The 13376-nt window shown below is 37.4% G+C and overlaps 1 protein-coding gene across 1 annotated transcript in view; it reads right to left on the reverse strand.

Moving 5' to 3' along the window:
- The window catches only part of NOTCH2 (notch receptor 2), a 169155-nt gene that overhangs the window by 76141 nt on the left and 79638 nt on the right, over positions 1–13376 (reverse strand). Inside the window, 1 exon segment of the mRNA XM_044239024.1 lies at positions 3129–3251. Within this exon segment, the coding sequence (XP_044094959.1) occupies positions 3129–3251 (123 nt within the window).

The raw sequence follows: 13376 nt of genomic DNA on the forward strand, positions 1-13376 counted from the left end.
GTAAACTGTTTAACCCTTCTGTATATCCATCATCATTTGTAAAAAGGATATTTTTTTTTGAAGGTCAAGCAAAGCTTTATTTCCTGTAAAAAGGATATTTAATAAACTCTACCCCTAATACAATTATCACAAAGATTACACAAAATAAAACATTGTAATTAGCACAGGATTTGGTTACTAACAAACATTAGTTAACTCCCAGCCTCTAGCCCACTCATTTCTTTAATTTGTATAAAGCAAAAAATACTAATCTGAATTTATAGCTCTGCTATCAGTAGAAATAGGAACCCTAAGACTCCCAATTTTTTCTCTGTTCTTCTCAGAATGACATGAGGGCTGGGATGGCGAACAGTTCAGCTGTATGCTACTGAGAACAAAGGTGTGTAGAGAGCAGTAGTAACTGGTATCACCAACAACAGTTGTCATCCTATAACGTGGTATTTCCCTCATTTCAAGCATATAATAATGCCAATATTAATGTGGTGAGCATTATCACTGAGGAATGTACAATGCAGTAAGGGAATCCAGAGGACAATAACTAGCTCATCCTGGAGAGAGGTCACAGAATGCTCCCTGAAGGGGCAGCCACTTGACCTGAGCCAGGCAGGTAAAACTGGTGAGGCTGCCTATAACAAGGAGAGGAACAGAGAAGGAAAATCTGTGGAAAAGGAATGCTCTGAGTGAACACACAGGATGCAGTAGATACAGGAGAACTGGAAGCAGTTCTTACTGCTGTTGGATTCATGAGAAGACTGGGAAGCAAACAGGGTTGAGGCCAGGAAGGAATTCATACAGCTGAGAAAGGACCTCGGACTTGATCCTGTTAGTGATGTGGACAGTAAAAAACACTGGAAATCAAAGAATCTGCATGAGTGAAAAGAGGAAGGGAAGTGGTGGAAAGCCAAAGACTGAGAGTCACTTTAAATGACAGCAGAGCAAAAGAAATAAATACTGCCACATTAAACTTACCCCAAAGTCTGCTATCCTTTCTAGAAAATACAAAAACACACGGAGAAAGAAACATGTTATAAGGACTTTCCTAAAAAGAGGTACTTATTAAACATTCTGGTATAAGGAATTTTGATAAAATATCATTTCACTGAGATAGCTTTCCCCAAGAATGCACCTTCCTAATAAATACCAAAGCAGGAAATGGAGTATAGCATCAAAGAAAACTCAGCAATGAAATCACATATCATTTAATCTTCATTGGCATCAGAACCCTTAGTACCATGTACAACAAAGGAGAGAGTAGGATGGGGTCAAGTTCCTAATACCACTGTAAGGATCATTAAAAAGAGAAAAATTTAAATCCTTTCAGTTATTACTGTCAAGTAATGAACTTCACAGTAATTTTTTTGAGTTGAAAAGAAAAATGGACTCCGAAAAAAAAAATCTATGAGAGAAATGGTAGAATATGACAGAAAGTGCAGAGTGTTGGGAGTAAAGGGCTAGGATCAAGACACCAAGAAGAAATGCTGCGGAAGTCCGATTCTAGAGAAACCCAGTGGAAAAGTATTTAAAAGGAGAACTTGGAGATTAAAATCAGAAATGTGTGCCCTTCCAGGAAATCATGTAACCAACGTTTTAAACCCTTTTAATCTTTTCATATTCATAGTGTTCAGCTCTAAAGAGTACTCTAAATAATTAGCTCCTATAGATAAGGGAAAGCAACTTGGAAATTCTAAAGAATACCAGGTAGTAACGTCAGCAATCTAACATCAAGACTTCTTTCCTGGGCAAAATCCCTCACTGGCGTTCAAGTTTCCTTCTTATTCTTTTTTTAAAGATTTTATTTATTTATTTGAGAGCAAGAGTGTGCGTGTAAGAGAGCACAAGCGGTGGAGAAGGAAAAGCAGGCTGCCCCTCAGGCAGGGAGCCCAATATGGGCATCTATCCCAGGACCCTGGGATCATGACCCAAGCCAAGGCAGCCACTTAACCAACTGAGCCACCCGGCGCCCCTGAAGTTTCTTCCTTATAACATTAACTTATTCTTGGGTTTCCACATTAAATCATCAAGTTCTCTCAAAAAGGCTTAGTTCTTAGTCACTTAATCAGTTCTTAATTGTTTCCACTTTCAGTTAGATAAATAGATATAAACAGAAATTAGAACCAAATGTCTACATAAAATCACTTAACCTTCAAAAGTAAGTGGAAAATCTGCCTAAGACAACAGCAGATACTTCAAGAGGTTGTAAAATTAAGCAAGAATAATGTCTGAGGCTGAAAAATCTATTCTTGTCCCATGTGCAAAAAGAAATACAAAAAAGGAAAAAAATAGAAACGTAGATGGTTGTCATAAATATAATGTCATCAAAGGTGCCTGCCCAACCCTTTGCATAATTATAGGACATGGAAATAAGATAGATTTTTGTCCATGAATAAGCTCTGAACTCTTGTAGTGTGTAACTTATATTTTCACTTTTTGGATGGAATAAAGAAGAGTATTTTAATAGCCTTTTCATATAATTATTATTCTTTGAATATACTGAAACTATATACTATAGTATATATACTATATATATATATATACTATATATACTATATACTATATACTATTTCAGTATATACTATACTGAAACTTAACAAGTTGTAGTTTCTTTTTTTTCCCAGCTTTACTGAGATATTTTTGACATACAATGCTGTATAAATTTAAAGAATACATGACGAAAAAATAAGGTATACAATGTGATGATTTGATATGTTTATAGTGTGTGTAGAAAAATGATTATAAGATTAGTGAATACATCCATTACTTGCATAGTACCTATTTTTTTGTAAGTGTGGTAAGAACATTTATATTTTCATAGTTAATTGTGTTCCTTTCCTCTCAAATATGTATTAAGTATTTGCTATATCCTAGGCAATTACTTTTCCCAGACCTCGGAGTCTGACAGTAACGCTCTTCTCTCATATCTGCCATAGCATCTTAGTGTGGTGCTGAGGTACAAAGTCATATCTGTGAACATATTATTCTTGAAATGAGCATGGAAGAACATATGAGGTTAGCACTCTACCCAGTGATGTAACACAGAGACCCTAGTAAAAGATGTCTACTTCAGTAAGAGCCTACCTCTGGTTACCAATCCATGCCCTACTCTAACCGATTTGCCACAGTGTGCATACCTGTCCACTGAGGGGGGCAGCGGCAGTTGTAAGTATTAACCCCATCCACACAAACCCCTCCATTCTGACACTTGTGATTAGGGCAGTCGTCAATATTCCGCTCACAGGTGATCCCTTCGAAACCTGGATAAAGAAGAACAAGAAAAAATAATGAATTCTCATGCTGAAGTAAGTGATCAGCTCTTCTACAGAACATGGTCATCAGAACGGACCTACTTCATTATTTCAGTTCAGTAGCCAGCAAGTGGTCAACCAGGACTCACCATACAAAAAAATTGCCCAATCTTCCATCTTCTCTTGCCTCAAGAGAAGCTAGATAAAGTGACTGATTATGCCAATGACATGCCTTCACAGTCACCTCACAAGTATTTCAAAGTGTTTTTATGAAATAAAATCCCAGTAAAGATAAATGTGTACTTAGATGACTATTCACTGATTCTTTAAAAAAGCAGGGGAGGGGGATATTAGATTTTCCCCAGCTCCATCCTAGATTAATGGGAAGAACAGATAAAAGATCACCTAATTAAATTTAAACTCATTTACTTTCTTCTTAGGATATTTGCTTGGGAAAACTAGGTGGGGATAGGGAACATAAGAAAAATACTGAGAAGTTTAAATATATGGGTCAAGTTTCAATCTCATTACCTATAAGCTATTAATCACATGGTAAATTACAAACTGAACTAACTTCCTCATCTTTAAAATGAGGCTCAATCCACCTGCCCAACCTGCCTTTCTAGGTTGTTCTAAGTGCCATATCATGAATACAGTACATCATAAACATAAAAAGCTATCTGAAAATGGGGTGGCATTATTATTAATTAAACTCAACTTACCAACACTTCAAATTCTTCAACTTCCTCTCCACATTTATGGCATTACTTCCTTCCTCTTGACTTTTTTGTTTTTTTGTTTTTACCAACACACTAAACTTCACCCTAACTGCCCAGTCTGTTTCTCTGTAATTTACATATTGAGCTTTTTCCTTTCTTTCTCCTTGGCTACCAAATCCCTTAGCTATTAAGACAGAAGACTACCAACTTTAAAACTGAATGTTCAACCGATCATTCTCCTATTTGAAATATCCTATGGCCTCCTCAAAATGTCTCTAAGGTTCTTCTCTCACTCAAAACATTTATTGGGTCTTATACTACGCACTGGGGATTAAACCATGAGTAAAAAAGACAAAATGTCCCTGCTTTGGGGGTAATTACAGCCTGGTGAGAGGGAAAGACAACAATCACACCTTATTTTATTCATTCCTACCACAAGCCACTGTGATGATATTCTATATCTGCTTTGTTACACTGCAACATGGCTGGTTTCTCTGAATAAAGTGGCGGTCATGTAAATGCGTATAAACTAAGTGGCAAATAAAAATTTTTTTTTTTACTGACACCAAAGAAAATCACTTTACAGAAGATGGGGATAATTGAAAGCTTGAATAAGGAGAATTTGATTTCTCTAGGCATTCAGTATTCAGTCCATTCCAGCAGATAAATCACTAAGTAAGCTTGAGAAAGACTGAAAATTTTTATAGACTCAGATTTTTAAAAATTTATCATATACTCATATATGTTTAATTTTATGAAAGACTTACAAGTGAACTGACTCAGAAAATTCTGGTTTAAGCCCACCCATAATTAAGATGAAGTAAGGGCAAATCTACAGATCCACCAAGTAGCAGTGTCTGAACAAACACTGAGGTCTCTGCTCCTACCTTAGCATTCTTTATGAAAACATTCCTTAGAAAAGTTAAAGATAAAGTTTTAGAGTGTGGGAGGGAAATAGGACTCCTGGCCCACCACTGCTGGAACCTGTGTGATCTAGTGGTATTCTGGAACTGGTAACTTGATCTCTCTGGTGACTAAGACTAATATGGTTGACTATAGTGTCAGGGAGGTGATAAAGCCCTGGTAGCCAAACTACTAGGAACTGAAACTGTGACCCTAAATTTTTATTAGCCAATGCTACAACTAACTAAATTCACCAACCACAGACAGATTAAAAAAGCAGAAGCATTTCAGCATAACCACAACAATAAGAAATAAAATGTTTTCTTTTTATGACTATTTTCAAGGTAGTTCTTCCCTGTCAAAGGAAAGTAGGTAGTAAGAAAGCAGGTTACTAAGAGTTAATTCATGATTAAAGCACGGCCTCAGGGGGTCTAGGTTCAACAATCGACCTTCATATGCAATAGGTGAGTGAACAGGGGCAAGATGCTGAAACTTTCTTTCCTTTCTGGGGGAATCAACAGGGTCTACCACAAAGGATTGCTATAAAGAATAAATTAGTTAGATATACCGAGCACTTAATTCAGTAAAAGGTGCTGGGACAACTGAATGTCTACAGGCAAAAGAATAAATTGGATCTCTTTCCCGTGTCATAACACAAAAATTACTTAAAATCTAGGAGTTAAAATTATAAGACTCTCATAAGAAAACATAGCAGTGACTCTCTCTGACTTGGGCTAGGCAAAGCTTTCATAAATATGAACAAAAGCACAAGCAACTAAATAAAAATTGGAAAGTTTGGACTTCATCAAAATTAAAAACATTTGGGCTTCAAAAGATACCATCAAGAAAGTGAAAAGACAGCCCACAGGATGAGAGAAAATAATTATGAATCATTTATCTGATAAGAGACTTGTATCCAGGATAGATAATGAACACTTACAGCAATAATAAAAATAGAGTATAAATAATATAATAATAAAAAGGGAAATAACCCATTATAAAATGGGTAAAGGATCTGAATAGACATTTCTCCAAAGGTGATATACAAATGGCCATAAGCACATGAAAAGATGCTCAGCATCACTAGCCATCATGGAAATGCCTATCAAAACTGCAATGAGATGTCATCTCACACCAACTCAGATGGCTATAATCAAAAAAACAGACAATAACAAGTGTTGGTGAGGATGTGGAGAAACTGGAACCTTCATGTACTGCTGGTTGAAATGTAAAGGAGTACACCCACTTTGGAACAGAGTGGCAATTCCTGAAAAGGTTAAACAGCATTACCATATCACCCAGAAATTCCTCCCTTAAATATAGACCCAAGAGAAATGAAAATATATGTCCACACAAAAGCTTGTTTAAGAATGTTCACAGAGGGGGTGCCTGGGTGGCTCGTGTGGGTTGAGCCGCTGCCTTCGGCTCAGGTCATGATCTCAGGGTCCTAGGATCGAGTCCCGCATTGGGCTCTCTGCTCAGCGGGGAGCCTGCTTCCCTCTCTCTCTCTCTGCCTGCCTCTCCATCTACTTGTGATTTCTGTCTGTCAAATAAATAAATAAAATCTTTAAAAAAAAAAAAAAAAAGAATGTTCACAGAGGCATTGTTCATAATCACCAAAAAAGCAGAAGCAGCCCAAAATGTCAATTAACTAGTGAATGGATAAATAAAATGTGGTGAGCACTGAGTATGGGATTGAATCAATGTCTTGCACCTGAAACTAATATAACATTATATGTCAATTATACTTCAATTTTTAAAAAGAAGGGAGAAAATGTGATAAATTTACAATGGAATACTTCAAGAGCCACAAAAGTAATGAAGCACTGATACCTCCTATAACATGAATGAACTTTGAAAATTTAGGTGAAAGAAATGTTTCCATTTATATGAAATGTTTAGAACAAGTAAATCTATAGAGACCGTAAGTAGATTAGTAGCTGCCCAGTGCTGGGGGAGAATTAAGGACCAATACAATGTGAATGCTGATGGTATGGGGTTCCTTCTGCAGTGATAAAAATGTTCTAAAATTGATTGTGGTGATGGTTACACATATCTGTGAATACACTGAAAACCACTGAATTGTACAATTTTTTAAAGATTTTATTTATTTATTTGACAGGCAGAGATCACAAGTAGGCAGAGAGGCAGGCAGAGAGAGAGAAGGGTAAGCAGGCTCCCCACCAAGCAGAAAGCCCATTGCGGGGCTCGATCCCAGGACCCCAGGACCATGACCTGAGCTGAAGGCAGAGGCTTAACCCACTGAGCCACCCAGGTGCCCTTGAATTGTGTAATTTAAAGAGCAAATTACGTGGTATGTAAATTATATCTCACTAAAGCTATTCTATTGGGGGGAATGCACTTAAAACAGTGCCTGATGCATAAGTGATCTATACATATTAGCTAATACTATATATGAATAGACTTAAACAGCCCTTGGAAAGTATCTACTCTAATCCTTTTATGTCACAGATGAAGAAGTTGAGGGCCATATGGCTGACTTATCTAAGTTTACATGGCTGGTAGGCAGAAGCCAGTACGGAACCAGTTCCAAACAGTATGCTGTCTGGGACCCAGAGTTCCCTTGTAAAAATCTGAAAAACCAACCTAAGGTTAAAAGTTCTCATGTCTGAGAAAATTCAAGCCAAATCAGTTCTCCTCCAGAGTTAAGACAGGATTTATGCTTTAAAAATAGAGATACAGACCTCTTTTTGGAACTAGCTAGCAAATTCTTGTAAGAAAGTCCACCCAAGGAGAGGAGGTGGTGGTAAGGCTTATATGAATAAGCTACAGTGCAATCACTTCTTAAAAATGTATTTTAAGGTTCTGGGGAAAGGGAAAGAGACAAGTCTCCAGACCTGTGGGTGGGATGGGTGTAGCAGATTTACAAAGATGCTCACGTGACCATACTAAAAGGAGTCAACTGCTTAAAGCCAATTCACATCCTTAAAAGGCCAAAAGGAGAGAAATTAAACTTAGAAGGAACATTTTAAGACTGTGCTGTTATAAAACCATGGCTCATGTAACTGATAAATGATGACAGTGAGGGTGGGGAGCAGAAAAGAATTTTTTGAGCTTGTCATCCCCCACAGAGAACAGCATCTCTCAAGAAAGCATCCGTATCTTTCCACTTTCAGATGCTGGGATGTGTGAGGGTGAAAGGGCTTCTGGAGAGATACAAAGAGAGCAGAAAGAGGAAGATGAGAAGACACAACTAGGATTCTCTCATACCAGGCTAAAAGTCCTCTGGAGGAGCTTTAGTACACAGGGATGAAAAAGTGAGGAAAAAAAACAGGAATATCTGAAACTGGACAAAGGCAAAAAAGAGCTACAAGTCTATTTTCTCCCACAATCCACTAAGAAGAAATCTGTCACAAAAGCAAACTGGTCTCGTACCAGTCCAGTTGGTCTTCTTGACATACACCTTCCATTCTCCAAATGGGCCCAGATAAGCTTGCTGACCCTCATGACTGGCCCATGTATCCCTGAGCCCCCCACCCACCCAGGCTGCTGCTCCTGGACACCTCTCTTGGTATCTCCCTAATGATCTCCACTCTTCTAAATTCATCACTAAAAAAGTCAAAAAATTGAATAAGGTGAATCAAAAGAACTTCGGTATATATATATATATATATATATATATATATTTTTTTTTTTTTTTTAAATTATTGAATACAATAATTCTCTTTTCTATCACATTCAATTCATTCGTTTGTGAAATATTCACTGGGTCTCAATTTTGTGCCATGCACTAAGTTGGATACTGGCAGGAGGAGTTAAGAGAGTGTCTACTAGGAAAGATGAACAAATAAACAATCAGCTTGATAAGCGCTGTATTAGAGGTATAAAAGTTACCAAAAGACCTTACGGAGGTCTCCAATCCCCATGGGGATTGGGAGCATTGAAGGCACTTCAGTGAAATAGGCGCCTTTGACACATCATAAAGAATAAGTTCTAGGGCATTTGGGTGGCTTAGTCACTTGAGTGTCCAACTCTTGATTTTTGGCTCAGGTCATGATCTCAGGGGCATGGGATAGAGCCCCATGTCAGGCTCTGCACTCAGGGTACAGTCTGCTGGAGATTCTCTCTCTCTCTCTCCACTCCCCCTTTGCCCCTCCCCTACTCACGCTCTCTAAAGAAATAAAATCTTTTTTAAAAAAAGAATAATTTCTATATAAAAAGGCAAGGTGGGCAGGGTAAGGGGATAGAAAGCTAAGGAGATACCATGGTTGAAACTCCTACTGAAAGCACAGGAGAAGAGGAAAGATGTCCAGGAACATCAACTAAAACTGGAACTAAAATAATGTACCCTGGAAAGTGGTATGATCATTTCTGCATCGCTCCAGAGAAACCTGCAAAAGTATGATTAATATAATACCCAAGAAAAAAAAAATACCCAAGAGAAAGCTACATGCCCTTGCGTATGAGAATGCAAGAGGGAATTACTTCTAACAGTTTTTAAGCTCAGACACAAAAGCCACAAAATGGGCTTAAGCTTTATTTTAATGATATGGGGCTGTCACATATACTCAGCCTATAAAATACAGAGGTGGTTCACAAAGAATAAACCTCTGTTGTTTGGAGAGGACAGATCAGACAGCTTTTTATGAAATTTTAAAAAAAATAATAGAGGAACACAGAGATATAGGAGAGAAAGAAACGTAAAGCACACTGAGGATTCGCCAATCAAACTGTGAACTCACAAGGCACAGCCAATAGATTCAAACAATCCACTGTTCTCTGATTACCTGGACTACTTTTTAAAGTATCCATATATACAAAACCAGCCTAACTCATTCGATCCCCATTATTTGGCCCTAATGCAAAAATACTGGGAATCAATGATTCAATAATTTATTTTCTATGTTGCTCTTATGTTAAGATTATTCTCTTCAGTGCTTCTGCTAAAGACTTATTTAATGGCAACCCACAAAGGAGCTGGATTATTAACAGCTGATCATCCAAGGAGAAGATGAAATATGGTTCCTTGGTCTGATTCTATTGCTTCCCTCTTGAATATTTTCCTTTTTTCTTCCCTCTGTGGAGAAACACTTCTTTCTCTGTTACACAAGATTGGCCATTTTCTTCAGTTTTAATTCCCTTTCCCTCAGTCTTACAGTAATATTCAAATACTAGAATCATATTACTCAACCATAAGAAGTAGGAAATCTTGCCATTTGTGACAACATGGATGGACCTAGAAGGTAGTATATGCTAAATGAAATAAGTCAGACAGAGAAAGACAAATACCATATCATTTCACTTATATGTGGAATCTAAAAAACAAAACAGACTCTTAAATATAGAGAACAAACTGGTGGTTGCCAGAAAGGAGGTGGAGGTGGGAAGGTGGGCAAAAGAGGTAAGAGGGATAAAGAGAGACAAACTTCCAGTAATAAAATAAATACATCACAGAGGTGAAAAGTACAATAGAGGGAATATAGTCTAATACTGTAATAGTGTTGTAACAGGGACAGTGACTACACTTAGTGTGGTGAGAACTGTGTAATGTATAAAACTGTCAAATCACTACGTTGTATACCTGAAACTAATGTAACATTGCATGTCAACTATACTTCAACAATAAAAATTTAAAAATCAACTCACAGTAACTATAGTGTCCTTTGCAGGAAAAGAACTATAACTTGACCATTTGAATATAGTCACTAACTTATGTTCAGTTCACTGACTTTCAGAGTTGAAAAGGACTCTGAAATTCTTATCCAGTACCCGAGTACACAAGAACTAAAGAAGAAAGCACACTAAGTCTAGGATGTATGATACCAGGAAGAAAATGAAAAGACCAAAATTACATTCTCAATACTATGATATTATACTAAACTCACTTGGTTGATAAATATTTGTATGCCTATTATGAACTTGGCACTGTTTTGGGGTGCTTGGGATACATCACTAAACAAAAACAAAGATTCTGGCTTCCACTCCGAAGAGGGGAAGAGGCGGCAGAATTTGGAAAAGACAGACAATAAACAATAGACATAATGAAGTAAATTATATAGTGCAAATTATATACTAAGCAGATGATAAGTGTTACAGAAAAAGAAAAGAAAAAGTCGACCAGGGCCAATAATTAAGGGGGGAGGGAGCTGGTTACTGTTTGAAATAGGGTGATTAGGGTAGGCCTCAATTAAAAGTGCAACGACTTGAAATGTGGCAGGAAGCACACATGGGAGTTGCTTAATAACCTAACAAGCCTTTTTCCCTCCTGGTGACTTGGTTTCTCCATTTTTAGAACTGAAACAATGATTCCCTTCAAATAAGGGTGTTATTTACATTGAGATAGTGATTATTATTTTAAGTGATATTATAGTCTCTTGAATGGTGCAGAGCACAATGGAAGGAGGGGCAAGGAGAATGGTATTGCATTATGAAAAGGACTTTCTCAGAAAAAATCATCTCCAGGCACTATTTCCTTATATGGAAATAAAGTTAAACTTTCCAAACTCCACCTGGGACATAAAAACAATGAGCATAAAATCTTGCAAACTGTGTAAATACATCCTGCATCATCTATTGCTTTGAATTCTTTTTAAATTTCTTTGTATACATTGTCTAGGCTGATGTCATCTGTTTGAGATCATGAAACCCCAAAAGGAAAGAACTAGTCTACTTAACTATCCTGAAATGTTTGTATGGTGCCATACATAGGTTAATATGTAACAAAGAGTATTTGATCATAATTAGAAGTATCTCCTACTTTTTTTTTTTTAAAGATTTTATTTATTTGAGAGAGATCACAAGTAGGCAGAGAGGCAGGCAGAGAGAGAGGAGGAAGCAGGCTCCCCACCAAGCAGAGAGCCCGATGCGGGGTCTCGATCCCAGGACCCTGGGATCATGACCTGAGCCGAAGGCAGAGGCTTCAACCCACAGAGCCACCCAGGCGCCCCTTTTTTTAATCCAAACATCTCAAAGCATTTAACACAAAAGTGCCACACATTTTCAAAGCACCTTCAGGGATAGACAAACAGTGCAGTGTGATGCAGTAAGATGTAGAGGCTTTAGAAATAACCTGTCTGGTTTTCAGACCTCAGCCTAACCACATGTTAGCTGTGCAACTTTGGGTAAATTTCTTAACATCTCCAAACCTGAGCTATTTCACTTGGGAAAACTAGAAAAATAATACCTATCCCCAAGGTTTTTATATAATTGAGCTAAAGGAAGCAGAAGTACCTGGCACGGTGCCTAATTCATAAAAGGCATTGAATAAATGTTAGTTTTCTCTTTGCCAAATCTTCTCTCCACCCCTGCATCCCCATCCCGAACCCCAACACACACACACACACACACACACACACACACACCATCAGTGAGTAAACAAATGTCTTGCTTTCAATTACAAGCAGAGTGTAAGAGACAGCCAAGATCTCCTTATTCCATCCCACAAGCCCTGGCAGCCTCTCAGCTGTGGAATCCCTGGTTATTTCCTTTCTCAAGGAGGAGATACTATTCTGGTTTGACAGATCCTTTCCTGGACACACTCTAAGAATTCCCTAAGGTTCTTATCATGGCTAATGGGTAACAATGCAGAGACTATGGGAGTGAACAATCACTCTCTCTTAGCTAAAAACTTCCTTTATTGACTTCTCTGACTTCCCGTCAGTATTTCTCTGCCAAATCAACCTCTTGTTCTAGGCAACTATTAAAAAAATCTTCTTGAAACTGAAAAAACACATTTAGCTTTCAACAATAAATCATGCTAACCTCAATTATCAGCCACTTAGACTATTAGATCATTAGAGTATCAGAATATATGTAAAATTAAATTGTATTTCTGGCTCCTTCTTTAAATTTTGGAATATGGCCAACAAATTTGGGAGTGAAGAAAGATACCTTTTAGTTATTTCTTCTACAAGATAATGTGGATGACAGTAATATTGTCAATAAAATTTATTTAGTGTCTAGAATGATTTATTACCTACTCTTCATTGAAAGAGAAACTGAAAGCAATATAATTAATAGCTTGTTTTTGTGGCTTATAGTTAAATGGTAAAAAGTTTTTTATTATGTGGCAGCATCTTGTATCACTCCTTTCTAAGCACATAGCACAGTGCCCAGAAAACAAGAGGCAGTCAATAAATTTTTACTGAATGAAATGAATTAATTACCATTTGGTTTTATACCAAGGACCAACATATGACCTTTAATCCCCAAAAGATAAAACACACAATCCCATTATATGTGAACCACATCCACAAGACCAGAATCTAAGATCCCCATTTTGAAGAGTAGCTGGAACAACTTCTTTTGAGGCAATTCTGCTTACTTAGCACTTTATTCCCCCCTACAGTTTTCCTTCTTTTGTTTTTGGACTAAGGATATTTGTATTAAAACAGAATCTTTGTTGCTTAGTAATTCATCTGCTCCAGCTGCTTGTGTTCTGTTCCCAATCAAAATTCTCAGTTTTCAGCCTCCTCCTCATTTTTTACAAGGGGTTAGAGAATTGGCCAGGTTTGCTCCTTTCTCCATCTCTATGGAACCCTGGGACCCAAGC

Source organism: Neovison vison, chromosome 2, assembly GCF_020171115.1.
Source record: "Neovison vison isolate M4711 chromosome 2, ASM_NN_V1, whole genome shotgun sequence".
Lineage (NCBI taxonomy): Eukaryota > Metazoa > Chordata > Mammalia > Carnivora > Mustelidae > Neogale > Neogale vison.